The 25,860-nt window shown below is 42.0% G+C and overlaps 4 protein-coding genes across 7 annotated transcripts; 1 reads left to right on the forward strand and 3 right to left on the reverse strand.

Annotated features, from left to right (window-relative positions):
- Nucleotides 1–284: 284 nt before the first annotated feature.
- Nucleotides 285–3,716, reverse strand: PDLP7 (plasmodesmata-located protein 7). The gene is made up of 3 exons (XM_039117697.3): nucleotides 2,700–3,716; nucleotides 595–696; nucleotides 285–500 (listed from the first exon to the last, which is right to left on the reverse strand). Exons 1-3 carry the CDS (start codon nucleotides 3,451–3,453, stop codon nucleotides 490–492), a joined length of 867 nt encoding a protein of 288 aa, XP_038973625.3. The 5' UTR covers nucleotides 3,454–3,716; the 3' UTR covers nucleotides 285–489.
- Nucleotides 3,717–5,996: 2,280 nt separating this feature from the next.
- LOC103717338 (putative peroxygenase 5) lies at nucleotides 5,997–13,035 on the reverse strand. The gene is made up of 6 exons (XM_008805674.5): nucleotides 12,876–13,035; nucleotides 12,648–12,770; nucleotides 12,472–12,557; nucleotides 8,758–8,852; nucleotides 6,485–6,610; nucleotides 5,997–6,361 (listed from the first exon to the last, which is right to left on the reverse strand). Exons 1-6 carry the CDS (start codon nucleotides 12,901–12,903, stop codon nucleotides 6,211–6,213), a joined length of 609 nt encoding a protein of 202 aa, XP_008803896.2. The 5' UTR covers nucleotides 12,904–13,035; the 3' UTR covers nucleotides 5,997–6,210.
- Nucleotides 13,036–16,106: 3,071 nt separating this feature from the next.
- On the forward strand, nucleotides 16,107–19,220 carry LOC149750947 (uncharacterized). Its single transcript, XM_089928467.1, has 2 exons — nucleotides 16,107–16,327; nucleotides 16,394–19,220. The coding sequence occupies exon 2, from the start codon at nucleotides 17,214–17,216 to the stop codon at nucleotides 18,684–18,686; it is 1,473 nt and encodes a 490-aa protein (XP_089784593.1). The 5' UTR covers nucleotides 16,107–16,327; nucleotides 16,394–17,213; the 3' UTR covers nucleotides 18,687–19,220.
- Nucleotides 19,221–21,638: 2,418 nt separating this feature from the next.
- Nucleotides 21,639–25,785, reverse strand: LOC103717337 (1-aminocyclopropane-1-carboxylate oxidase homolog 3-like). Of its 4 annotated transcripts, none has more exons than XM_008805673.6 (3): nucleotides 25,132–25,785; nucleotides 24,967–25,059; nucleotides 21,639–22,090 (listed from the first exon to the last, which is right to left on the reverse strand). In XM_008805673.6, the coding sequence occupies exons 1-3, from the start codon at nucleotides 25,783–25,785 to the stop codon at nucleotides 21,836–21,838; spliced, it is 1,002 nt and encodes a 333-aa protein (XP_008803895.3). In that variant the 3' UTR covers nucleotides 21,639–21,835. The 4 variants fall into 4 exon arrangements, with proteins under 4 accessions (XP_008803895.3, XP_008803894.3, XP_008803893.3 ...); XM_008805672.6 differs by having other exon boundaries at nucleotides 21,639–22,093; XM_008805671.6 differs by having other exon boundaries at nucleotides 24,967–25,785.
- Nucleotides 25,786–25,860: the final 75 nt, after the last annotated feature.

The raw sequence follows: 25,860 nt of genomic DNA on the forward strand, positions 1-25,860 counted from the left end.
TCATTGAACTTTGATTGCTTTCTCTAAACTATTTTATCTTCATGCACTTGCCATCTTGTCTACTGCTAGATAGGGCCCATTGGATAATAACAACCATTCTTCTAAGTAAGATTCCATATAATTTTATTAATTAAGGGAGTTAGAATAATAGACAACTAATTAAGTTAATTTGTGTGTGTGTGTATATATATATATATATATATATATATATATATATATATATATATATATATATATATATAAGAAAAGCATGCCCCACCCAAGAGACAACAACATATTCTCTGGAAGAGTTCCAATTAAAACCATGAATGAATATCTCTAGAAGGAACAACTATATGCAGCTTAATTATGACATCCCCGAAAGTGGGGTGGGTTTGGAAATATTATAAAAAGAACACCAACGAGCTTGAGCGAAGGAAAAAGAAGAAGAAGAAGAAGAAGTTGAGACAAAGGCCACCAAAACAATAGAGCAAAGTCACCGCATTTCCATTAGTATTTACCTGCAGTTGAAAAAAAAGAGAAAGAAATTGGCAAGGAATAACATTTCAGTTCTAGGATGGAAAAATAAACTTGAATAGAAGGATGAGTAAGAACCACTGTTTCCAGCTCGTCTAATGAAGGAGAGGAAGACAATAATGAGGGCGACTCCGGCCATGAGCCCAACGACAACAGCCAGAGTTTTCCCGGCCTCGCCACCTGAAATTTTTAAAAGAAAAGGAGTGCAATAATGGAGACCAGACCCCTTCGCATTAAACAAGTTACTGTCATCGATTCTGATACTGTGGAGAATAATCAATGAGATCTCCTAATCAAGTGTCACATTTGCACCATATGACAGGAGGAAAAAAAAGAAAGAAAAAGAAACCTTACAGGCCAAAAAGGTTGTAAAGCCATCCTTTCCATTTCTTTGCCTTTGATTTCGTTTGGGACAAACTACCACTTCTTGCTGTATCTTTAATATAAAAAAGAAGGAAAAGAAAAGAAATCATTGTTATGAGGACTTGGGGAGAGCACTGTTATTATACACTTGGGAGAAAAGTTGGTGGAACGTGGAACCGCAAGTTGGCCACCAAACTGGGTCGTATGTTCGTCCAAATGACTTAATATCCAGGCTTGTGATCGGTATTAGAAAGTATGGTAGCCTTTGAGTTGAACTTGATGAAGGGAGAGAGAGAGAGAGAGAGAGAGAGAGAGAGAGAGGGAGTGAGGGTATGAGATTGGGAGGTTTCTTAGCCATATTCATCCAATGTATTGCGTTCCTATATAGTAGGGCTCCACATATCTTGATCTAGGGAGTAATAGCAGCAAATTCTAGTGATCAACTTGTCAACTTTTAAACAATGGACCACTGAACCAGAGCCAGATTTTGTCAAGTTGTATGCATTCTTGTAGGCTTAGGGAGGAAGAAAAGCTAAAAGTTTGGTTCTACAAGCTTTTCCTCTCATATATATATATATACAATAATTAAAGGCACTTAGTTTAAGTAACCAAAAGGAAATCTTAAAAACCTAAACCTTTTTGCGACCAGGATACGTGCAGCTGAGGCTTTGCGTACCATTTACTCGCCTAAATAAACTACGGCAGTTCTTAGCTTGGTGCAATAATAACTTTAACTTGATCCCCTCTAAATATTGTGAAAAGACTCCCCATCCGCGTCATCTAAATTAATGTTATTGCTGAATCAAAACAGAGCCTTAATGCTGATGGAACTCAAACTAAATCATTTTTCTTCCTCCTCTTCTTTCCCCTTCAAAACTGAGCCCAAAGGTCATTTTTCTTTTCTTTCTTTATCGCTGGTTAATTTGAATGTGTGGATGAGGAAACACACTAAAATTGAAGGTACTATAATAACAAAATGTCCAAATAACCAGGACTGTTATAACACTATAAAGACGACAACTTCATGCAAAGGCTTGCACCTAAGTCTGAACGACTCAAACCGTCATGCTTCATGGTTTACCAACTTCTATGGGATCTAGTCAAAATAGTCTTGCAGATTATAGCGTGATATAAGCACAGAGTTAAGTTGTTTGAGGTTGACTTCTCAGTCGTCTTCGATCAAACAAAATATGGTCCACATCTAGCTCTAGCTTATTGCTATCAATTAATATTGCATATATTTATAGAGAAACTAACAGTGCAGCTGATTGGATGTCATCTTATGTGACAAACCACAAGAAATCTACATTATGGATTTCTGTGGCAGATCTTCCTACTCAGCTTTTTAATATTTTATTTTTTAATTCGGATGCATTGATACTCTGTTAATATAAATCATCTAATTTATCAAAAAAAAAATTCTTCCCAATAACTTAATTATAGACAAGAAATATTTCTAAATTTAGTCATTCAATAATCATCCTTAATTTAAAAGCCCATAATTCTTTTACGAAGTGGTCTCCTCCTAACAATAACCATCCCTTCCAAAGAGAGCCACAAATTATTCACTAAACCCATCTTGTCAAGTTGGCCATATTACAAAAAAAAAACAAAAAAACAAAAATTATACATCCAAATTAAAGATAAGATTAAACCTCAAACCGTACACACCTAAGCAGGTATTAGTTCGTTAATAATCTTAGCACGACGCTGCAAGAAGAATTCCTTAATTTAAATCCACACACAACCCAAAAGATATAGAAAAGAGAATGAGGAAAGAAGATGGTACGACCACCGCCGGTGACAGGAAAGACGCGTACCATGACCGTGTCTGGAGGAGTAGCCGCCATTGGACCAGCACTGGAGGTAGCACTTGCCGAGGTAAACGTCGGCGCCGACGGCGAGCCCGCATACGGCCTTGAGCTGCGCCACCGCCGACTCCACGCAGTCGGAGCACTCCTTGGAGCTGAGGTCGCCGACGCACTGCGCCATGGCCTGGACGTACCCCGCGCCGCCAACCCGGTACGACCCACCGGCTGGCGGCGCCGCCGTGAGGGAGCCGAGCGCGGCGTCGCGCATGCCAAGGACGTCGGAGGCGTACCCGCCGGGGGCGTCGCCGCCGCAGCGTTTGTAGAGGAGGCTGTTGTCAGGCTTGCCAATGAAGGAGTCGTTGTCGTAGCGGAGGAAACAGGAGCGGAGCTGGACGGCGGCGCCGGCGGCGCCGGGGCAGAGAGCGGAGAGTTGGGTGAGGGCGGAGCGGATGCAGGAGTCGCAGTTGGAGATGGGGAGGTCGGCGCGGCACTGGAAGAGGCCATAGGCAGGGGTGGCGGAGGAGGCGGAGGAGGAGGTGAAGTTGGCGTAGGTGGAAAACTCGGCGGCGTTGGCCAAGGAGGTGAGGAGGGACTCAACGTTCACCTGGTAAGGCGAGCCGGCGGTGTACTTCTGAGAGCAGCCGGCGTACACGAAGGAGTTGTAGTCATCTTTTCTTTTGGCGACGGAGTTGTAGTCATCTGAAGAGGAGATAAAAGGGAGGAAGAAGAGGGAGAGAAGGAAGAGAAGAGACAGTTTTGGCATTCTTTATTTTGTTATTGGTGTAAAGAGTGCTTGCTTGCTTTGTGTTTTTTGTGGAAGAGGAAGTGTTAGTGTCTGGGGGAGAAGAAGAAGGAGAAGAGAAGAGGGGAGAGGCTACTTGTAGAGAAGGAGACCAGGAGAGGAATGATGAGGTAGTGATTGTGGTGGGAAATTAAACATTCGAGTAGAGAAGGGCTAACTAGTGCATGGGCATTTTCTTCCAAGTTTTGGGACGGTGGAAAAGGTGGCAAGTGAGCAAAGTTGGAAATGGGAGCAAAGTTGGAGTTACTTGGCTTTCAAGAAGACTCAAATGTGCAGTCACCTTTTTGTACATAGATTATTCTATGGGTTGTTCCCGGTCAAGCACTTGACCAAGTTTTATCGAGAGAGACCCGGCTAGGGTTGGAAAGGGGTTTGGACGGTCTGAAAGAGTTCAAATCAGATTTAAGCTTAAATTTTTTTTGGACCAAGCTCGGATATGTCACTTACCCGGTCGGGACCCGGCCCGAGCCTGAGCCCGAGCCAAATAAGGTTTGAAACATAGCCCGAATTTAGGTTCAAATTAATTTGTTTTTTATGTTGTTATTTAAAGAAAATAATGAAAAAGTAAAGGATAAGTTAAAATAAGTTTAGTTGAGAATAATATATAATTCATCATTTATTTGTATTATAGGAGAGAATCTAATTTTTAACTAACTTATTTTTTTGTAAAGCAATATTATGAAATATTAAACATCAATCAAGTTCGAGCTAGATGTATTTTGGCCCAAATGGACAATTCGAGCGAGGCTTGGGCTTAGATTATCTAAAAATTTTTGAGCCTAAGTCTGGCCGAAAGCTTGAAAAAAAATATTTTGACCAAGTTTGGATAGGGGCATAACCTGATCAAACCCACTTCCAGCCCCAGCCATAAAGTAGTGAGGACAACAGGCATGCATAGAAAGAAGATATTCTAGTAGACTATGGTAACCCAAAAGGAGAAACCATTTTTTTTCTTTTTTTTTTCAGAGAAAAAAGAGAGAAACGGGAGGCATCTTAAAGTAGGGGTTGAATCATAAAAGGCCTATGTCAAAAAGTGGAGAAAACTCAGAAAACTTAGTTAAATTAGAGTTCTATAAAGCTACATATAGTTTAAGTTGTAGGTCAATATGTTTATATAGATGTTCGCAACTCAAATTACACAATAAATTGAGTTGTTTGGTTGAGCTACAACTCAAAAATTCCGAGGCTTGAATACTGGCTCCTTCGATTAGCTCTACATTCCAATTATCAAGATCCTTGCTTGTTTGAGATTGCTCCTCCCAACCCCCGCTCTTTCCCCTTCTCATCCTTAACCATCTTCCCTCTTCCTTTCGAACCTAATTCCCTCCCTACCTCTCCACCACCATTCATCTTCCCCTGAAGAATAGAGGGTATGATCTAAGGAGAAAATTGCAAAAATATTTTCCAAGGAGGCCCGTTAGAAGAGAATTGTACAAATCAACTACATTCCTAATGATGAATTCTTCTTGTTGAAGGGTAATATTACATATTGATAAATAATCGTGCTACCTATTTTAAGCTCTAGTATCTTCCTTTCCTACATTGTCATCATGAGACAAATCCAAAAGCTTAAATCAAAAATAGAAAGTAAAAGAACAATGAGACCTAGTCTTCATGCTGCAATTCTCTTCGCACTTCTTCCGACTTCAACACCTGAACTAGATCCATTGTCTTCTCCTAAAGTTGTCGGCTACTAAATCTTCTTGTTAAAACTAGGCCACTTAAATGGTCTACTTATACTAAGTCTCATTTAGATAAAATTTCTTTTGCGTTTGGTATAAGGTTTTGCTCATCTTTAACCAACATAGCGATGCAATTTTTAGTAATCAGGAAAAGGCTATTAATTGGATAAGTTGTATAATGTAGGCTTAAGCAATCAATTGAAATTTCTTTGAGAAGCTAAATAGGTCCACTGCCTTATTGGGCAATCCCTGTCTCTATCTTGCTCTTTTCCATTTTCATTTATTTTTCTTCAATGACATAGTTGTTGAAAAATCTTTGGACTCGTTTGGCTCACAAAAAAAATTTTTCACGCAGAAATGTTTTTTCCTAAAAAAATGATTTATAAAAATATGATGCCTGAGAAAATAATTTTGACATGTTTGATTGATCATTAGAAAGTAGCATATAATTTTATGTTTGATTAAGCATCTATTTTTTGATAAAATTATATGAAATACCTCTTATTTTCATGATAAATCAAAAGTCCTTACCTATAGATTATAATGGCTTAAGGATACTTTCCGAAAAATAAAGAACCCCAATTTTCTGATAGGAAAGTAGCTTTCTTACAACCCCATAATTTTTTTTCATAAAATATAAAAATTTTATTCCTACAGCAATGCTATTTTTCCATCTCTCGGTGCTTCTCTTAGTTGGGCACTAGTATCCCGAAAGCAATATAAACATTGTTGGGGTTGACATAAAGGAGGCTCAAACTGCCTTGATCTCAGGTTAAAAAAAACCTTTTTAGGATTCCAACATGCCATGTCACATATTGGAACTAGAGCTCCTTAATGGATGTTTATATTCGATCAAGAGGGAAAAGATTTTGACAGAATTGGAATATACAGATTCACAAGGCAAACTACGTAATCAATCAACATTCTGAAATATAATTCACACAACAACCTTATCTTTTTGAAGGGACACACAATAAGCTTTATCGAATTGCGTAAGTCAAACTGCCACACGATCCATTCTCCCGGTTATCGACCATCATGCTTTCCTTTGAGAAGACTCTCTCGCCTTCTCCATCTCAAGAAATAAGCTTCCATCATAAACAGCTCTTGTGGTATCCTTGTGAAGCAATCCATCTTTATCCTTGCAGAGAGTGAATAAGATCTTCCATTCTGTCCAGCTAGCAATCCTACAAATAAGTCCCAAGGTGAGTAATCTCACTGGACCACTGAGAATGACGAATATTTACCTATGATTCACCTAGCAATCCTAAGCATTTATTTATCATAACGTTTCCAAACTCATAACCTACCGCCCCATGCAGTCCTTAGGAGTTCGATTCGTCTGAAGCATCTCCTTCAACTCTTTCGATGTCAGTACGTTAGGATTAGTTCGAGCATGCTTCTTAAATATCTGCTCAAATTTTTCTGGAACAAACCTGATATTTACATAGATCAAGTCAAATTAACAATCTGATTTTTTTTCAAAGAAAAATGTAAATACCCATTTTTAACATATCCAGCAAGAGGAATAAAGAAACTTCATGACAAATTAGATGTGCAGGCAATTCCTGCAACAGTTGATGTGCATTAAGGTAGGTCAAAAAAACAAGCTATAGATTTACTAAATAAACCAACCATATAATTTGCCAACATTACTTATCTGAACCTGTTGGCTCCCCTCTCCTCAAGGGAGAGCTTCTGAGTTCGAGTCAAGACAGCGGCATAGTGCAACTCCAAAAAGTTGCATACTTGCATACACACCATTATTCTCACAGAAAAAAAGAAGAAAAAGTTTGAATTATTAAGTTCTCTACCCGAGATCTCAACCAAGCATTGTAATATTCGACCTGCTGGACAAATGGAGCATCGCGGGATGTTTTGCAAGGGATATTTTTCTGACCTGATGAGGAGACACCTTCATAAAGCTTTAACTATTATGTTAGCCTTCAAACTAAGAAAAAGAGAAAAATAAAGAGGGCTGCTTAGATGAGTAGAACATTACTGAGAGAAGGGGTGTGAGAGGCATCTAACTTTCTTCTTATCATCTAACTTTCTTGTACTTAGTAAGAGGCATTTTTTCATACACTAGATTTCTTTGTTGTTGCCGCACTGCATCAAAAAATGTCTCTCTATAGTTATATTTTCTCGCTCCATTAGCGAAGAGTGGGTTGTGCCAATAGACAAGCAAATTTGCCAAAGCATATATATTTGGCATCTTATGCTTGCTTTATTTCGCACTTTGCTGTTGTTTAAGTTATGCTATTTTTGGGCTATAATGGAATATTTCAATGAGTAATAATGGCACAGTGGAATACAAGCCGTACATGCTGAGAGATAAAATATAAACATAAGAGAATCTTATGAGTCTAGCACTTCACATAGGAAAATAGTAGCTTCTTCCTCTTCCTCAATGCTCACTAGGCATGCCCGTAATCACCACTGATTGACTGAACATAATTAAAACCCATTCAGATACACTACAAAATATTCATTTTCTTATCCTCAAGTTGTGCAATCACCATATACAGTCATCATCGCCGCTAACTGTCGACAGTTTAGTTGACAACCTATATAATAGAGGCCACTTAAAATATCAATTAGACAACTAAGACAGTTCTATTTAGATCTTATTGGGAATCGTATAGAGGACAAAGGAATAATGAAGAAGAGTCAACTCTTGAGAAAAAGAGATTGGTAAGGAGGCTAACAAAAGAAAACTAAAATTATGGAGAAGAAAATGTGGGGTTCTCTTAAGAGCATTTTATTGAAGATCTTCAACAGGTCTTCTCTAATGGTGGTCACTTTTTTCTTGTTCGCCAAAAGAAGGCATACCCATGCTGAAGGTGAGGCCTGCTCTCTTCAAGGGGTTAAAGATCGCAAGGAAGCTTCAACTTTCAGGTGAACCATCTAAAATTCTTGTTCATATATAAGCATCATAATTGTCAAGACTTGTCCATGTATTGTATTTTCTTTTTATTCTTTGATTGCACTACCATTGCCTTGTGTTTGCAACTGCAACAGTCAATAGCACTGGATTTAAGGGATGCCTATTTGTCCACATAACCAGTCAAGTCAAAAAGAAGGAAGGGTCAGACAGTAAGAAGGGCACTAAGACTAGCATAAGTTATAAAAATACTTGCAAATATTCTCTTCCTATATGTGCACCTACTTCAAAGAAAAATTGAATATAAAACATCCTCTATGAAGACATACCCTTAATAGTCATGTTTCAAAGTCCCTGTTTCTAGAGATTTTCTTGGAAGTCTCAAATGAAGCTATTCATTTACTTTTTCGCTTGATTTTGTCTCAAGCTGAAGAGTTAGCTCAAAATGTAAACATATATGTATAGGGAAATTTAGTTATATCAAATTTTTAATTTCATATTTAGTATGTATACAAAATATCTTGCATTTTCTGTAGAGATTACCAAATTCTTGTTGGAATCAGTTTGTTTCTCAAATATCACAGACAAAATGTCAATGATTAGTCAATGATTACTACAACTCTAAAATATCCAAGTAAATTTTGTGAACAATCTGACAATGCAGTAATTATAGAAATAAATGATAAGTATGATGCTTACCTCCCCTCACTGTCATAGACACCCGAATCACTTCCATGTTTGCCTTTATGAATGTTCTTTACATAAATAGGGAGAAGGGGTGAAGGTACTTTTCCCTATACATATGTCAACAAAAAGACATATTAAAAGGTGTAACAAGGCATCCAAATATGCTGCAGATTAAGCTTTACAAATTTCCAGTAGATCCATACGGAAAGTAACTATTAATTTAAAAAGGAATTACGAAGTAACTATTTGTGTTTGAAAGATGACCCTCATGAAATGAAATGAAATGAGAAAGCAACTGATCATATGCATATATATGTTCTTCACAAACTCTAAAAGTTTGCTTTTTTTCCATCATTAAATGTAAGACAAAGATTTAGAAATCAGAATTTCAGTTTAATTTCCTCTTCATTCTATGAATATCTAAAAGTTTTATAAATTTAAAGATTAGAAAGGTAAAAAAGGGCCATAGTTCATATAAATCCTTAAACTAATAACACTAGTTGAAGTAGGTTTAGTAATTTTTTCACATAGGAAATTTTTTCTTGAGTCATGTCATAAACCAAGCATTTTTTAGAGTAGAAAGCCATATTTTGGCTCTAAATTAGGTTAACAAGCCCTAAAGTTATTAGGATTTTGTTATAAAATAGTTTGTAACTTCACATGAATGACTTAACAAGAATCCTAACTTATAGTTTGTGAGTACATTATTAATAAAAAAATAGTTTTATTCTCTCCCCATGTCATCTCCTCACCATCTTAACCATCTCACTCACTCTGTCCTCTTCCCTTTCTCTTCTTGCTCTTGTCTACATTATAAGTAAATTGATGACTAATCTTATTTCTCTTCATTTTATGATCAATTGGTCCTAATCTTAACTTAGTTCCTCCTCTAAACTTGCCTGAAGGGATCTCATAGAATCATAAGCAAGACCTAATTCACCTACCTATCCTATCATATCTAGCTATATGCTGTTCCCACAAGTCGTCAACACAGTATAGAGGAGCATATGCTGATACCATCTGTGTTAGCCCATATGGATGCATATCCATCCATAGTTGTGCATAAGCATGCATACCAAAATGTGTCAATAAGTGCTAGCATGGGGTTATACCATGATTTCCCATTTCAAACCTATGCTTGACCATATGGGAGAACCTTATCTATATTTGGGACAGAATGCAATTCTTACTCGTTGGTTTAGCTATTCATTCTTATAACAAAGAAGTAGCTCAGGCATAGCCAAGAAGTATCTGAAGCCATTTTTAAATTTTGAAACATAGGATACTTAAAATAAATATCTGAAACATCTCGCAGAAGCTCCAACAAGTACCATTATATCATACATATCCGACATTGATAGCATGTAATGGAGAATATTTTGGTATCACCAAAAATCATCAATAGTTTTGTAAATTATCATCATAAGACTCAATATTTTAATACTGTGAAGATCGTTTAGAAAAGGCAATCCAAACATTCAAAAGATAAATATTTTTACAAAGACCCTTTTAGAAGGGCGTAAAGACATAATTACATTTATGTTTTACAATATTTTCACTATCCCCCAAGAAAGTCTTAAGTGAAAAAAAAAAATTGCTCAATGTAGGTGATTCTATTACTTACCAGAAAACAAAGGAGGAGCATTTATAGTTAATTTGTTCATGGAAACTGCATTTGTCCTTTTCATGAAATTAATTACTCTAAAAATGGATTCATTTTCAAGCATAAAATATATGGGATGCCATAGATGGTGCATTGATTGAAGATATAGACGATTACCAAGATGGAAAACAAAATTCAGGCCATTGTGGAGATTTATAGAAAAACCTGTATAGGCTTTAATTTATTTTTTTTTTTCAACTAAGAGCAAAGGGTTAACTTGTAGTCTTCATTCAATGAAAGACATTAGATGAAGAACCCAATTTAAAGTATATCCTCGAAAGATTTTTTTTTAAAAAAAAATCCTGAATAGGAGGTTGTTGAAGCAAGATGGAAACAAAAGGTTGTGATCTCTTTTCAAAAAATTAAGTGGCGGCATGTGCTTTTTCTTCTTCTTCTTCTTCCACCTTTTACTTATATTTGCCTTCACCACAATCCTCCACAGCCACTATTTACTTCTTTTATCTACCATGTAGGTCTGCTTATACTGTTATTAAAGCTCTCATTGTTCTTTCTCCTTCTTTTATTTAGATAATATTAATTAGACATGTCTAAATGCTAACCATGACTTCAAGTAACTTTTCCCTGTTATTCTCAAAAAAATATTTTTCTATTCACTTTTTGCGATAGAGGAGGGAAAATAATATTGGGAATAGCTAGTGATATGAAAAGTAAAAAAAATGGAAGGAAATAAAAGAAAGAGAGATGTAGGACAAAGATTTGGTTAGGAAAGGCGCACTAATTAAAATGCTCACTTTACGACAGTGATTTTCCCACTATAAATACAAAAAAAAATCACGAAAATCCTATCCCTATAATTCAATGCCTCACACTCTCAAGATCCCCTAGCATTGCACTCGCCGACAATCTTGAGGACCAAAGCTCTCATCCTGATATAGGAAGAAACAAAAATAACTTAAGATAATAAAGGGTTGTGATGGATTGTTTGCATGCGATTTACAAGAAACCATATTTGAGTGAAACTTAATCTAGCCCAAGCAAACCAACATGAAGCTTTATTAGAACACTAAATTACAGTATAATCGACCCATAACATAATCCTTAATTGTAAGCTCACTTTTAATTTAAATTCTGCGAACCCACATTCCTTAGTACTTTCTGACACATTAAAACCCAAGATTTTTCATTCAATCTTTTTCAAACCTTGATCATTCTGCAGTACATAGATCAAAAAAAGCTGACTTGACCCAAACCAAAAAATCCAGCTTCTAAAGGCTAATTCCAATATTTAGATATAAATTTCATCTAAATGAGCACTTGTAGTCAAGGGAAAATTCATAAAACTAACACCAAACAAATCTTGCTTATTATATACTCCAATATGCAGGATTCTCATAAAACCCATCTGATTTTGCAGACAGGAGGATTGGCTGTGCATCACATATTCTAAAGTTTATTTATGGCCAAATTATAGTTTAGTGTTGCCCATGCAAGACCGAATTAACCCGCCTAAGACCTTGGGTCATCATTGGCCCTTTTTTTTTGTGAAAATAGGAAGGGGGGGGGGGAGGAGAATCTCACCCGCGTAGCAGCCCCCACTGGGCCCCCCTCCAGGAAATATGCGATGCAGGCCGCAAGTTTCCGCGTACCTTCCCCGACCTGTGAGTTTTTCACACTAGGTTCTTCACCCACGTGTGAGTACATCACCCCAGCACCACCTCGGTGCCAGTGAACCAGTAGCACTTCCACCGAAAGCATCCAGGCGTGGGCCATTCGGTCTCCAAATTTAATCGACATCCACGCATTTCGAACCTGGACCAGCCCGGTGGAAACAAAGCCCTGCTCCGTCTGTGCTACCACCTTGATGGCAACCCTTTTTTTTTCCCTATTTGGTTTTTGATTCATGATCAGTGCTGTTTACATGAGCCCAGAGGCATCAAATCAAAGGGATCCTTAACACAGTCGTCCTCAGCAATGGTGAGTGAAGCGGTAAAGACAAAACCAATCACGCTGGTGACGATATCCATAAAGTATCTAACACCGTTAAGACGAAGAAAAGCGAGTGGGAAAAATTGCGAAAACGAAGAACTAAACACGGAACATACAGGGCGAGTTTTGGGGCCGATGAAGCCGTTAATTAGGACGGCGCTCACGGTGGATAAGGCAACGCCGCACCCGATCGCACGAAACCCTAACAAATCAAAATAAACAAAGACGCACATATTAATTAAAAGAACGAGAAGCATATAATAACAAAAAGATAGGAGATAAGAGACGAGACCTTGGAAGGTCTCCCAGGGATAGATGACGCCGTCCTTGTTCCGGTCAAAGAAGGCGACGTGCTTCTGAAGCGCAGTCAGGTCGCCACTGTTTATCTCCCCCTCCTCTCCTTCATTCGCTAAATCTAATCACGAGAAACCCGAACTACTAAACGGAATTGTTATCAAGAAAAAGAAGCCAGTACTGAGATCGATTTGGCTGGGAAAAAAAAATGAATAAAGGAACGTACCATCGGAAGCCGACGATGAGGACGACATTAGAGAGAAAGCACCGAAGAAAGCAGTGGAGGTAGCCGGGTAATAAAAGGGAAAGAAGGAGGGAAGTGGGTACGGCAAGCATCATTCGAGAATGGCTTTTGCTTTCCTTCTGCGAGGGAATCGCGTCGCATCCGCCGACACGTCTGCTTCTTTTCTTCTTTTTTTTCTTTTTTTTTCTTTTTTTTTTTTGCTTAGGAAAAGCGGGGGGTGGGGGGTTGGCCGGTTGGGGTGGGGGGAGGAAGGAGGAAGGAACAAGCCCACCCCCGCGTAGCAGCTTCCAGCTTTTACTGGGCCCTCGCTCCATCAGGAGAATGTTCGATGCGGGCAGAAATGGCCGTGTGTTGAACACCCCAATTGATTTTATTCATATCCTCCCTATCCGTGGGCCCGGCTCAGCTATCCCTCTAGGCTCTAGCTCAAGTCCCACATATGAGTATGTTACATCCGGCACCATTCCGACTACTAGAAGTCCAAGAAGCATTCTTATGCCTCATATCCAAGTAGTGGCCGAAGCCATATTTTAATCAACGCCGCAGCGACTTAAATTTGGGACAATGAGGATAAAAATTTCGTCAAGTACTACTAAGCTACCACCTTGGTGGCCGGCACATCTGCTTTCATTTCGCCATCGGTGTCACGTTAAGCGGCAGCGATCGCCGGTTCGCGGTTGCCTTCGCCTTCCACCATGCGAATCCGCCGTGCGCATCTCAAAGCGACCGGTGGATGGGAATAGGGCTTAGATCGATCGACACGTGCCAAACGAAGTGATTCTCTACTTGCCACGTGCCCAGCTTTATTGGCGGTTCGGTTGCTAACTTGCTTTCTTTAAAGCGGCAGTGGTGTTCACGCTTAGCATATAAGCTTGTTAGGATTCGTTTGAAGAATTCTGTGTCATTAGAATATTTTTATCAAAAAATTTAGTATCTGAGTATATAATATTTTTAAAAAATAGTTTTTATCTATTTTATTGATCATAAAAAAATGGTACAATAGTTTAAATAATTCTTGAAGCTAGTGGATCACGCTTTAGCATAAATGCTCGTTATGACTCATTTGAAGAATTCTCTATCACTTGAATATTTTTTTGAAAAAATTGGTATTCAAATATATAATATTTAAAAAAATAGTTTTCACCTATTTTATTGATCATAAAAATATAGTATAATAGTTTACATTAATTGGTTAAGCACCTACTTTTCTATAAAATTATATGAAATACCTATTATATTTTTAATAAAGAGAAAAATCTTACATCATTTTATCTAAAAACTTAAAAATATTTTTTAAAAAATTATTTTAATTACTAACTAGTAAAAATTTAATTTTTCTATGTTCTATGATTTTTTTCTTTTTATAAAATATAAAAATTTTATTTTTATAAAAAACTATTTTTATTTTTTATTTAGAAACTTCAATTAAATATATATTTTTTTATTTTTTTTGTTGATCATATATTTTCTCTTCCTCTTACGAACCAATTTTTTTTTGGTTGGATTCTACAGCTTATTAGTTGTCACACAGATGCAGGTAGAGAAAGTCATGCTTTAGATGAGGGTGCAGTGGATTAGTTTGGAAACCAAGATATCAAGTTGTGGGTAATGTGTGCTTGTAATTAGAGAGGAGAGTATGATGGCTTCACAGTGAACGCATGAAAAATAATCATTACTGCGCTCTAAAGAAACTACACACACATGAAAAAAAAAAAATTGTTTCCACTGTTCCACATATCATCTATACAATCACCAACTGATCACTGGTTTTATGTGAGATTGAGGATCAAAACGGATGACTTTTAGCATTTTTATGATATTAAAGTAACATTAAACAAATAATTGTGTGAGAACAGATTTAGCGTGTGCTTAAGGGATGAAGGATCAGGGTGTCTACTTGACAGTCTCCTTGTAACTCAGTAACTCAATTGTTTCAACACTAATGCCTTATGAATAAAAAACTTTTGAATGCTAATTTTATCTTTTTGGTTATCTCAAGATGAACTTTGATGGTAGCGTTGGTGACAGTGGAAGCTGTGGCGGCGCAGGCTTCATCATCAGAGACCATAGAGCCAAACTGATGGTGGCTAGGGGCCAGTGCATCTTTGACACGTCTGCCGTCTGTGTTAAGCTCAGAGCTGCTTGGAAGGGCATTATCTTCGTGAGGCACGTCTTGGGTGCAGATTGTCTCCTCCTTGAGAGTGACTCGGTCATGGTGATCTAATGAATCCAGAGTCGGGGAGGGGCTGCGAAGGAACGACCGTTGCTCACGATATTTGCAGACTACTAGAGGAGTGTGGCTCTTTCACGGCCACGTATGTGTACAGGAAGACGAATGGCGCGGCTGACTAGGTTGCGTTGTTTGCTGTCCACCATTCAGCGGGCTTTATATAGGAAACCCAAGGATCTTTGCCGAACCCTTTCAATGAGCTATTATTTTTTGATTTTGTTGGCCGCATTCACACCCATTACGTGTGAGCCGCCGTTATACCCAAAAAAAAAAAAATGCCAATCTTAATTTTTTTAACGTTATTCATTTGAAATAATGTTAGTTCAGCATTGAGCAAAGTCACATTGATGGTGAGATATGATGATGGTTTACTGATTATCTTCGGGGCAAGGGTTTCTCCACACAAACTCCACCCTGGCACTAAAAATAATATCAATATATAATCTCATGACTATGGTTTGTAATTAGAATTCTGTTTTGAATAATTCTACCTGCCCTGACAATAGTATTAAAAAGTTTACGTGCCATATAGTATGTGAGGATCAGTGTAATTTACAAAAGCAGTACGTATAATAGAATGCACCGTGTAGTGCAACACATATAAGGTGTAGGTCGTATCAAAATACCAAACCTCTATATGACATATGGTAATGGAGTTTTCTTCTACCTAGGTTGCCCATTATAGCATTTTACTTTTACTTCATTAAGTTCTAGAATTCTCAGGTTTGTTGTTTTTGTTTGCTCAAGTTATTGAACACCTAATGCACCTGCTACTTCATCAAGTAGAAGATAGCATCCATATACTTTCCCTAGAATAATCTGGTCTTTATATATGTTGGAACTCATACTTTAATTATTCGCTCTTGTATTTAAATATGAAGGCCACGGTACAATTGATCACATATTTCAATTATTTATTTTCATTTTATAAATATTGTAGTCTTTATGGATGGTGGATCTCATGCTTCAATCATTTATGTTTGTGTTGGTGGTAAAATGGACCACCCCACAAATGCAATTATAGCACCCAAATCCGTCAGCAAGATCGAGCTCATCCAAGTGATCGGGCTCTTCGGCTTTCGAAGCTCATCAAGTGATCGGGCTCTTCTAAGTGATCGAGCTCATAGGCCGAGCCGAGCACAGCAGGCTGCCGAGCACAGCGAGCCGAGCACAGCAGGCTGCCGAGCACAGCGAGCCGAGCACAGTGAGCCGAGCACAGCGAGCCGAGCACAGCAGGCTGCCGATCACAGCAGGCTGCCGAGCACAGCAGGCTGCCGAGCACAAAAGGCTGCCGAGCACAGAAGGCCGAGACCAGAGAGCGCCGACCAGAAAGGCAACCCCGCCGAGCCCATGCCTTAGCCAAATATCCAATCTCCGCCTAACCCTCCAAAGGATCTGACAACTAAATATATGACTCCACTTCAATCTGCCACCATCCCCAAGTCATTAAGGCACAAGATCTTCGCAGGCATTCGGCACACCTTATCATTAATGCATGAGACCCCCTCAGGCCTCCAATGCACTCAGTCATTAAATGAACACGGCTCAAGATGATCTCCGGATCACTAAACCATCAAAGCGCACGGCTCTTTCTGACCACCGGTTCACTCAGCAATCAATGCACTTGTCATCTACGGACCCCAGGTCCACCACGGCCGGCGGTTCAACCACCCCAACGGGTCCGACCAATCGTGACAGCTCCCTGATAGTGACGGTAACCCATTAATTCGCCCAGTCACATCACAGGTAATCCGGCCGCTCTCCCTATATAAGGGGAGCTTCTCCCTCTGAGAGGGGGAGGCCTCTTCCTCCCAAGGGGATTATTTCGGGCTTCCACATACAATCCCTCTCTCTTCTTCAAAGTTAAGCCCCCCTCTGACTTAGGCATCGGAGGGCCGGCGCCGGGGAGCCCGGCCACCGGTTTTCCTTGCAGGACTTGCACACCCCCCGCGGCGGAGGACGCAGCCAGCCGGCGCACCGCCGCCCGCCTCCTACAGCAGCGGAGCTCCTCCTTCTCCGGCTTCACGGCGGCCCCCGGGTCCAATTTCCAGCAACAGTTGGCGCTAGAGGAAGGGCCCGAGTTCGCTGCCATGAAGCTAAGAAGCAAAGGGGCTTCCAACGCCTCTCGACGTCCTCCACCCAGTCCTGAGCATTCCGTCCGGAACTCACCACCTCCGGCCGAGTCAACCCCCCAGGTTCGGCCGGAGCAATTTGATGCCCTGGTGCAGCAAGTGCAGGCGTTGGCTACCGCCGTCCAAAGCTTGCAACCCAGGGGCATCCCAGCAGCACCGCCTCCCCCGGCTCCAGTTCAACCGGAGCCCCCTACAAGCGGGCTTCCTCTTCGAGGTCAGGACTCTCAAGTCCAGGCCTCCCTCTGGAGAGAGCACCCAGTCAGAGATCACGGAGGCTGGCCACAGCCTTCAGAAGCTGAGTCGGTTCCAGGGCAACCTGCACCCGAACGGACCGCTGCAGCGATCCCCCAGAATGATGAACTCGACAAGAAGGTCGAAAAGCTGGAGCGCCAAATTCAGGCACTCCACGGGAGAAAATCAGGACGTGATAACGACTTCGAGTTCACTACGAAGTCTCCCTTCTCCCCGGAGATCGAAGATGAACCGGTCCCACCACGGTTCAAGATGCCCCAGGTGGAGCCTTACAACGGCAGAGCCGACCCCCTTGACCACCTGGAAAGTTATCGGGCCTTAATGGCCCTACAAGGAGCCTCGGAGGCCATGATGTGCAAAGCCTTTCCAGCAACGCTCCGAGGACCGGCCCGGCTTTGGTTCACCGGGTTGAAGCCGAGTACTGTCTCCTCCTTTGAGCAGCTCGGCAGGCAGTTTGCCAGTAATTTTGCCGCTAGCCAGCCCCAGCGGCGGACGTCGGACTCCCTCCTTGACATCAAACAAGAGGAGGGAGAGTCCTTCAAGGAGTACTTGGATCGGTTTACTGCCGCAACATGGGAAGTCCGGGAGCTGGACCAGTCAATCGCCATGTCGGCACTAAAGACTGGAGCCCGGTCTTACAGGTTCCTCTTCTCTATCGAGAAGAACTTCCCTGCGGACCTCACCGAAATGTTGACCCGAGCTCGCAAGTACGCCAAGGCTGAGGAAGCCATGGCCTCTCGGCAGGAGGAAGCCGAACGACCTGTCAAGATGCAGAAGAAGCACCAGGAGCACTCCCAACCAAGTAGCAGATTCCCCTGGCATGAGAAAGAGCCTCCTTGGCCCAAGAGCCTAGCTCGCTCGGGGTCTCCCCTCCAAAAATTTCAGACGTACACTCCTCTGACATCCACCCGAGCAGAAATCCTCATGGAGATTGAGGGTCGGGGCTACCTCCGACCTCCATTGAGAATGCGTCCGACAGAGTCGCGGAAGCACTCAAAAAAGTACTGCCGCTTCCACCGAGATCGCGGCCATGATACAGAGGATTGCTACGAGCTTCGTGATGAGATCGAGGCACTTGTCCGCCGAGGTCGGTTGAGTTATTTTGTCCGTGATCATACCTACAGGAGAGAGCCCGAGGAACAAAATCCAGTGCCGCATAAGGAGCAGAATGACCACTGACCTCTCACGGGCATCATCAATACCATCAGAGGGCGGGCAACTAGAGGTACCAGAAGCTCCGAGCTCGGAAAAAAGAGCTTCCTCAAAGCATCCGTGCTCTGTGAAAGTCACATCTCCTTTTCTGATGAAGACCAAAAGGGTGTTGAGCCCTCTTTATGACGACGCTGTAGCTATTTCCCTCATCATTGCAAGGTTTTAAAAAAAAGATTTTAGTACATCATGAAAGCTCGGCTGATATCTTATTTTGTATGCCTTCCAAAGGATGAGCGCTCCTCTGGCTAGATTCATAGGAGATCCTACCCCAAGAAAGTACTATGAAGCTAAATCCTTTCATGGTCCAGAAGGCCGCCGAGCTCAGAAGGCCGAGCTCCGAAGGCCGCCGAGCTCAGAAGGCCGAGCTCCGAAGGCCGCCGAGCTCAGAAGGCCGAGCACCAAAGGCCGCCGAGCTCAGAAGGCTGCCAAGCTCCGAAGCCCGAATGCAGAACACCTCCCCCAGAAAATCGAGCCAAAGAAAGCTAGTGCCAAGCTAAGTCCTAAGGGACTTCGAAGCTCGGAAGCCATCAAAATATCTCCAAAAGGTACAGGACGCCACTTTGGCTTCAAATAATTTCAATATTTTATCTATTTCCAGGTCGGAGAATCCAAAAAACGACCAACGTCGCCCCGAATAGGGCGCACGATCGCCAACGGACGAGGTCCGTCTCCTGTATGCGTCTCCAATGATGCTCTAGCTAAGCTCGGGACGCCGATTCGACGACATTCGACGCCATTCGACGCCGATCGACGCCGATTCGACGCCATTCGACGCCATTCGACGCCGATTCGACGCCATTCGACGCCGATTCGACGCCATTCGACGCCATTCGACGACATTCGACGACATTCGACGCCATTCGACGACATTCGACGACATTCGACGCCATACGACGCCATTCGACGCCGATTCGACGCCATTCGACGCCATTCGACGCCATTCGACGACACTTCGACGCCATTCGACGGCACTTCGACGCCATTCGACGACATTCAACGCCATTCGACGCCTTTCAACGCCATTCGACGCCTCCTACGACAAGCCAAAGAAGGCCGCTGAGTCAACCTGGAGCACTTAACTCCAACTGTATGAAAGGTACACCCTACTTGGCACGTACATCTTTATATATATTTGGCTATATTACAGGATGATCGACGACTGGACTACTTCCTTCGTCCGAGCCAAAAAGCAGCTCGAACTCGGGAGTCGGGGGGTTGTGTTGGTGGTAAAATGGACCACCCCACAAATGCAATTATAGCACCCAAATCCGTCAGCAAGATCGAGCTCATCCAAGTGATCGGGCTCTTCGGCTTTCGAAGCTCATCAAGTGATCGGGCTCTTCTAAGTGATCGAGCTCATAGGCCGAGCCGAGCACAGCGAGCCGAGCACGGCAGGCTGCCGAGCACAGCGAGCCGAGCACAGCAGGCTGCCGAGCACAGCGAGCCGAGCACAGCAGGCCGCCGATCACAGCAGGCTGCCGAGCACAAAAGGCTGCCGAGCACAGAAGGCCGAGACCAGAGAGCGCCGACCAGAAAGGCAGCCCCGCCGAGCCCATGCCTTAGCCAAATATCCAATCTCCGCCTAACCCTCCAAAGGATCTGACAACTAAATATATGACTCCACTTCAATCTGCCACCATCCCCAAGTCATTAAGGCACAAGATCTTCGCAGGCATTCGGCACACCTTATCATTAATGCATGAGACCTCCTCAGGCCTCCAATGCACTCAGTCATTAAATGAACACGGCTCAAGATGATCTCCGGATCACTAAACCATCAAAGCGCACGGCTCTTTCTGACCACCGGTTCACTCAGCAATCAATGCACTTGTCATCTACGGACCCCAGGCCCACCACGGCCGGCGGTTCAACCACCCCAACGGGTCCGACCAATCGTGACAGCTCCCTGATAGTGACGGTAACCCATTAATTCGCCCAGTCACATCACAGGTAATCCGGCCGCTCTCCCTATATAAGGGGAGCTTCTCCCTCTGAGAGGGGGAGGCCTCTTCCTCCCAAGGGGATTATTTCGGGCTTCCACATACAATCCCTCTCTCTTCTTCAAAGTTAAGCCCCCCTCTGACTTAGGCATCGGAGGGCCGGCGCCGGGGAGCCCGGCCACCGGTTTTCCTTGCAGGACTTGCACACCCCCCGCGGCGGAGGACGCAGCCAGCCGGCGCACCGCCGCCCGCCTCCTACAGCAGCGGAGCTCCTCCTTCTCCGGCTTCACGGCGGCCCCCGGGTCCAATTTCCAGCAACAGTTTGTATTTTAAATATGAAGACTATGGTCTTTGTATATAGCAGACATAATACTTCAGTTATTTGCTTGTGTATTTAAGTATAAGACATGAAAACCTAAGATCTGCCCATTTTCTTGATAGGCAATTTGTTTTTTTTGCTCTTTCAAAAAAAAGGGTGGGAGCGCACGCAGAGAGAGAGAGATAGATAGATAAATAGATAGAGAGAAAGGGAAAATATTTGGCTCTTAATAGAAATCAAATGACAGTATGCTAATTATTTCAAATGAAAATCTACATTGTTAATTATAATCTACACTATTGAAATATATTAGAAATAAAAAAAAAAATTGCAGTAATATAATTAGTGAAAACCCTGTCGGTTGGCTCAAGGTGGCATCAGATCACATTGTTTTGCCCAATCATGTAGATTGATAAGTTATCTATTTTCAACACTATGAAACTATAAGATAACTCATATTCTTAAAGTTAGTGACCGAGCTAATATTCGCCTCACAAACAATTAATGGATGGAATAACAATTTGCAGCTAAAAAGATGTAACTGTCCTTCAGATATAGCAGACTATCTGTGTTTAAGAATCTTCCAATGAATACATAGCCTTCATTATTACATTTTTAAAAAAGAGACTTCAACCCATGATAGATATTGAAGATAGCATGTACAGGAAACCAACAGAAGCATGATAGATATTGAAGATAGCATGTACAGGAAACCCAATAGAAACATACTATATTTGTTTGTGCCACTCTCTAGTAGTAAAGAGGAATCCATTTCAGAAGTTACATGACACATTCTACCCTTTTTGAACCAAAGGCATGGCTATTTAAGTACATTTCCTCATGGGCCACACATCTATCTATAACTTAAAGTGGTCAATCAAGGATTTACTAGCTAGTTGTTTACTGAAGAAGGTTCCCATGAACTCAGATATTGTGAAATTTCGATAACATGCTGGTTTTTCTGGAGACACCAGCTCCTGTAAGGGCCCATAAAAATCAGATTCCCCCCTCTTCCCAGGGTTGAAGAAGACGCCAATTGAAACCCTTGCTTCTTGATGAGAATTGGCCACCACCCGATGTTCCACACTCTTATATTCATCATTGGAGATCATCTGCTGGATAATAAAATGTATATATTAGAAAATTTTGAAATTAGATTTGGAAATAACAAAATATTTCAGAAATTTTTCAGAGATGAATATAGGAATCTCAAAACAGAGATGTAGTTGTACTCTGGCCTCCCTCTTATTGCACTCCAAGGGTACCAAGTCATTCCAAATAGATTTTTTCCCTCTACCACATTGTACTCTTTTATTGGTTAACCCAATTAAAATGTGAAAAAAGATTCAATGTTATAGCCTTTTATGCAGATCCAAAACATAAAACATTACAAGCCCTGGAAATTTTTAATAGAATGAATACATGTTACTGGTAAAGGGGGCAAAGAAGAACCATAATAGCTTCCAGCTTAACTCTCCAATATGTTTAATTGCTAGAATTCTTATAAAGAATTTATCTTTAAAGTGAAGGTAGAATCTGTTTAGGTGGAGAGAAAGTTGAAAGTTATGGGCAAGTTCTTTTCGCAAAAATCAATTAAAAAAAAGAAAGCCATACAAAGAACCGTAATTTTTTCAAATGGTCCTAAAACTTTCCATTTATTCAAAGAAATGAAGAGGATGACCAGTGGATCGAGCTAATCCCTTAATGCACAAGCCAATCTACCTGTGTAATTCTAAATATCTAACCGCAATTAAATAAGAGAAATTTCTCAATATTGATGACTTTCACTTTCTTCTTCTTTATTGAAGTGTTTTTTCTTTCATAACACAGAGTTAGCTGCAAGGAAGTAGCAGAAAGAAAATAGGGAACACGAAAAAAATAAAAAAATGAGTTTTTAAGAAAAGAGGATATCTGATTTTTCAGCTATTTGGCTTGATGTGAAAGGAAAGAGAAATATTTCTGCTGCTTTGCTGCTTGGACATGAAGAGGCACAATGGCACATACTTACATGAAAGGCAATTTTCTTTTTGAAAAAAAGAATTTAGTCCAATAATAACACAAATATCATTAGTACAAAACAGAAGATAAACAGATATACAACTATACAAGGACACAGTTGTAGGGGAAAAAAACTATATTCAAACCCTTGTCCTGTCCACAAAACGTCTACCTATGGTCAGTCTGGTTTTGCTTTTGCTCTCATTGGGCCTTTTCATCTTGTGTCCTGTCCATTACTATATTTGTATGAGATGAAGATTACCATGGTTCCTTTGAAGCCATCAGTAGTTATTTTAGTGACAAAGAGGTTTTATATATTTCAACATTGAGTTGGAGGTACAATCGGATATCCTGAAACTTTATTAATCCCTATAAATATGTCAAATTTTACCTACCAATTATTGTATAACCTTTATATTTAAGAACTTATATAAGTTAATTATTCCTTGAATCCAGTTTCAAATTAATTGGTTGGACTTATCACTTATCCGGCTGTGATTTAAGGGAGTCTGAGATAATGGTTGTAATTTGTTAACACAAAATGAGTCCTAGTCCTTGTAAATTTCAGCATAGAAAGCTCTATCTCTGTTAATTATTTTGGCACTCATCCGAGAATTGTACACCAACTATCTCATGGCTTCAGCATTCTCGGTTCCTTTCAAGTTCCTACCCAGATAATCTACCATTATAAATATGCACTTTGGTGAGGAAGTAGATAGCTTGCGTCCAAACCATGCTTGGGCCATCTCCATTTCGTCCAGGCTCAACCATAGCATGTTGCAGTGGATTTGGATATAGTATTTTTCGGAAAGCATGGGTTTGGCTGACTGTTGATTTTGATGTCTAGTAGCACGGAAGGTGCCCAAGACAACCTATGACACAAATTAACCCACCCGATCTGCATCCCTACATTTAACCATGCATGAATGAAATTATGTGTTAAAGTGTTCTCTCTTTTTTTTTTGTGATTATAATAGTAGGATGGATAAAACAGCTAGGTCATAGCTCAATTTGCTAAAGTTGCATTCATCGGATAATATACTGATCAATAGATAAATAAGTAATGAAATTAGTGCTTTACCACAAATTAATAGGCTAAACCTATCACCAAAATCAGTGTCGAGTCAAATGTCTTGGATTAAGTTTATTCATTGTAAGTGGGGTTAATAGGATTATCTGTTCGAGTAACACGACATTACTGTTTTGTTTATTAAATGGGTTACACATCTTAGATCATGTCACTTAGTAAACAGGCAGCGTCGATCTAGGGGAATTTTTGAACACCTTTATGACACAAGTGATATGATAAGTTACAATTCCTAGCACAATCACAGTTAGATTAAACGAAAAATAGACCACCAGTATGATCCAATCATCCACAACCAAAGTGTAGCAATTTGGCCATAGGGACATAAAGTGCTAGGCTAGCAGGTTCTCATGTAGCCACCAAGGTGGTAGCCTAGTGGTACTGGGCAGCAATTCTAACCACAAGGTCCCAAGTTCGAATCGCTGCGGCGACGATTAAATTATGGACCGGAGCTCACTACTTTAGCCACTGCTTGGACTTGTGGTGTAGGACCGCTCTTGAACCGCTAGTAGCCGGGGTGGTGCCGGGTGTGACGTACTCACACGTGGGACTCGAGCCAGAGCTCAGAGGAGTAGCTGAGCCGGGCCTACGGGTGGGGAGGGTATGAGTAAAACCGGTCGGGGTGCCCAACACACGGCCATTTCTGCCCGCATCGAACATTCTCTTGGCGGGGCGGGGGCCCAGTGGGGCTGCTACGCGGGGGTGGGCTTGTCCCTTCCTCCCCCCTACCCCTTTTTCTTTAGCAAAAAAAAAAAAAAAAAAAAAAAAAAAAAAAAAAAAAAAAAGAAAAAAAGAGCAGGTTCTCATGTGGCTCCATAAATCATTCGATCAAACAATAAAGTCATCGGATCACCATCATCATATGATCAAATACTGGAAGTGAAAAAAAGGTCAAGAGCGAACCTGTAAAAGATCTCCGACGTTGATCACCAGAGCCCCGGGCAGAGGCTTCACGTCCACCCAATAGGCCTCCCCAGCCTCCCCCTTCCTCTTGACCTGCAAACCACCGATATGATCCTGTATCAGCACCGTCAAAACCGCGGGATCAGTGTGATCCGCGATCCCCACCGTCAGATCCGGCTCGGGGCAGGGCGGATAGTAGTGGCACACCATGGTCCTCCCCTCGAGACACGTCATCTCCTCGAGCCGCCCCGGCCCCAACCCGAGCCCCTCCGCCATCATCCCCATCAACGCCCGCCCCACCCCGGTCACGTGCTCGTCCCACGCCACCAGCTCCGCCCGGCACACCGCCGGGATCCGGTCCGGCTCCGCCCGGGCCGGGCCCATCATCACCTGGATTGTGTCCCGCCAGCTCGCCGCCGACGAGCTGTAGAGGTCCACGTTCGAGGAGTAGGACACGCCGCCGTCCGTGGAGCGGGAGTAGTGCTTCGATCGCTCCGCGGGGGGAAGCTCGTGGAAGGATCGGACGGCGGAGATGGTCCGGTCGAGGACCGGGAGGGGGACGCCGTGGTTGGTGATCTGGAAGAAGCCCCAGTCGCGAGAGGCGGCGCGGATGAGATCGACGGCGAGGGGGCGGGGGAGGGAGAGGTCGATGGTGGGGATGGAGAGGTCGGGGCTGGCGTCGGAGGGGTGGAGGTCGGGGTGGCGGAAGATTGGGGGGATGGTGGTGACGCCGGACTCGACGAGGCCGCGGACGCCGGTCTTGGACTCGTCAAATTCCTTCAGCACCGCGAGCCGGTCGTAGCCCTCCGCGGTTGCCATCGCCCCCCCGATTTTCGCCTCCTTTCGCTTGCTATCGGATTTTCGGACTCTTCAATCTTATCCTTGCGACCGACG

This window comes from Phoenix dactylifera, chromosome 18 (assembly GCF_051530095.1).
Source record: "Phoenix dactylifera cultivar Ajwa chromosome 18, Ajwa_hap1_PhDact_Kaust_v1.1, whole genome shotgun sequence".
Lineage (NCBI taxonomy): Eukaryota > Viridiplantae > Streptophyta > Magnoliopsida > Arecales > Arecaceae > Phoenix > Phoenix dactylifera.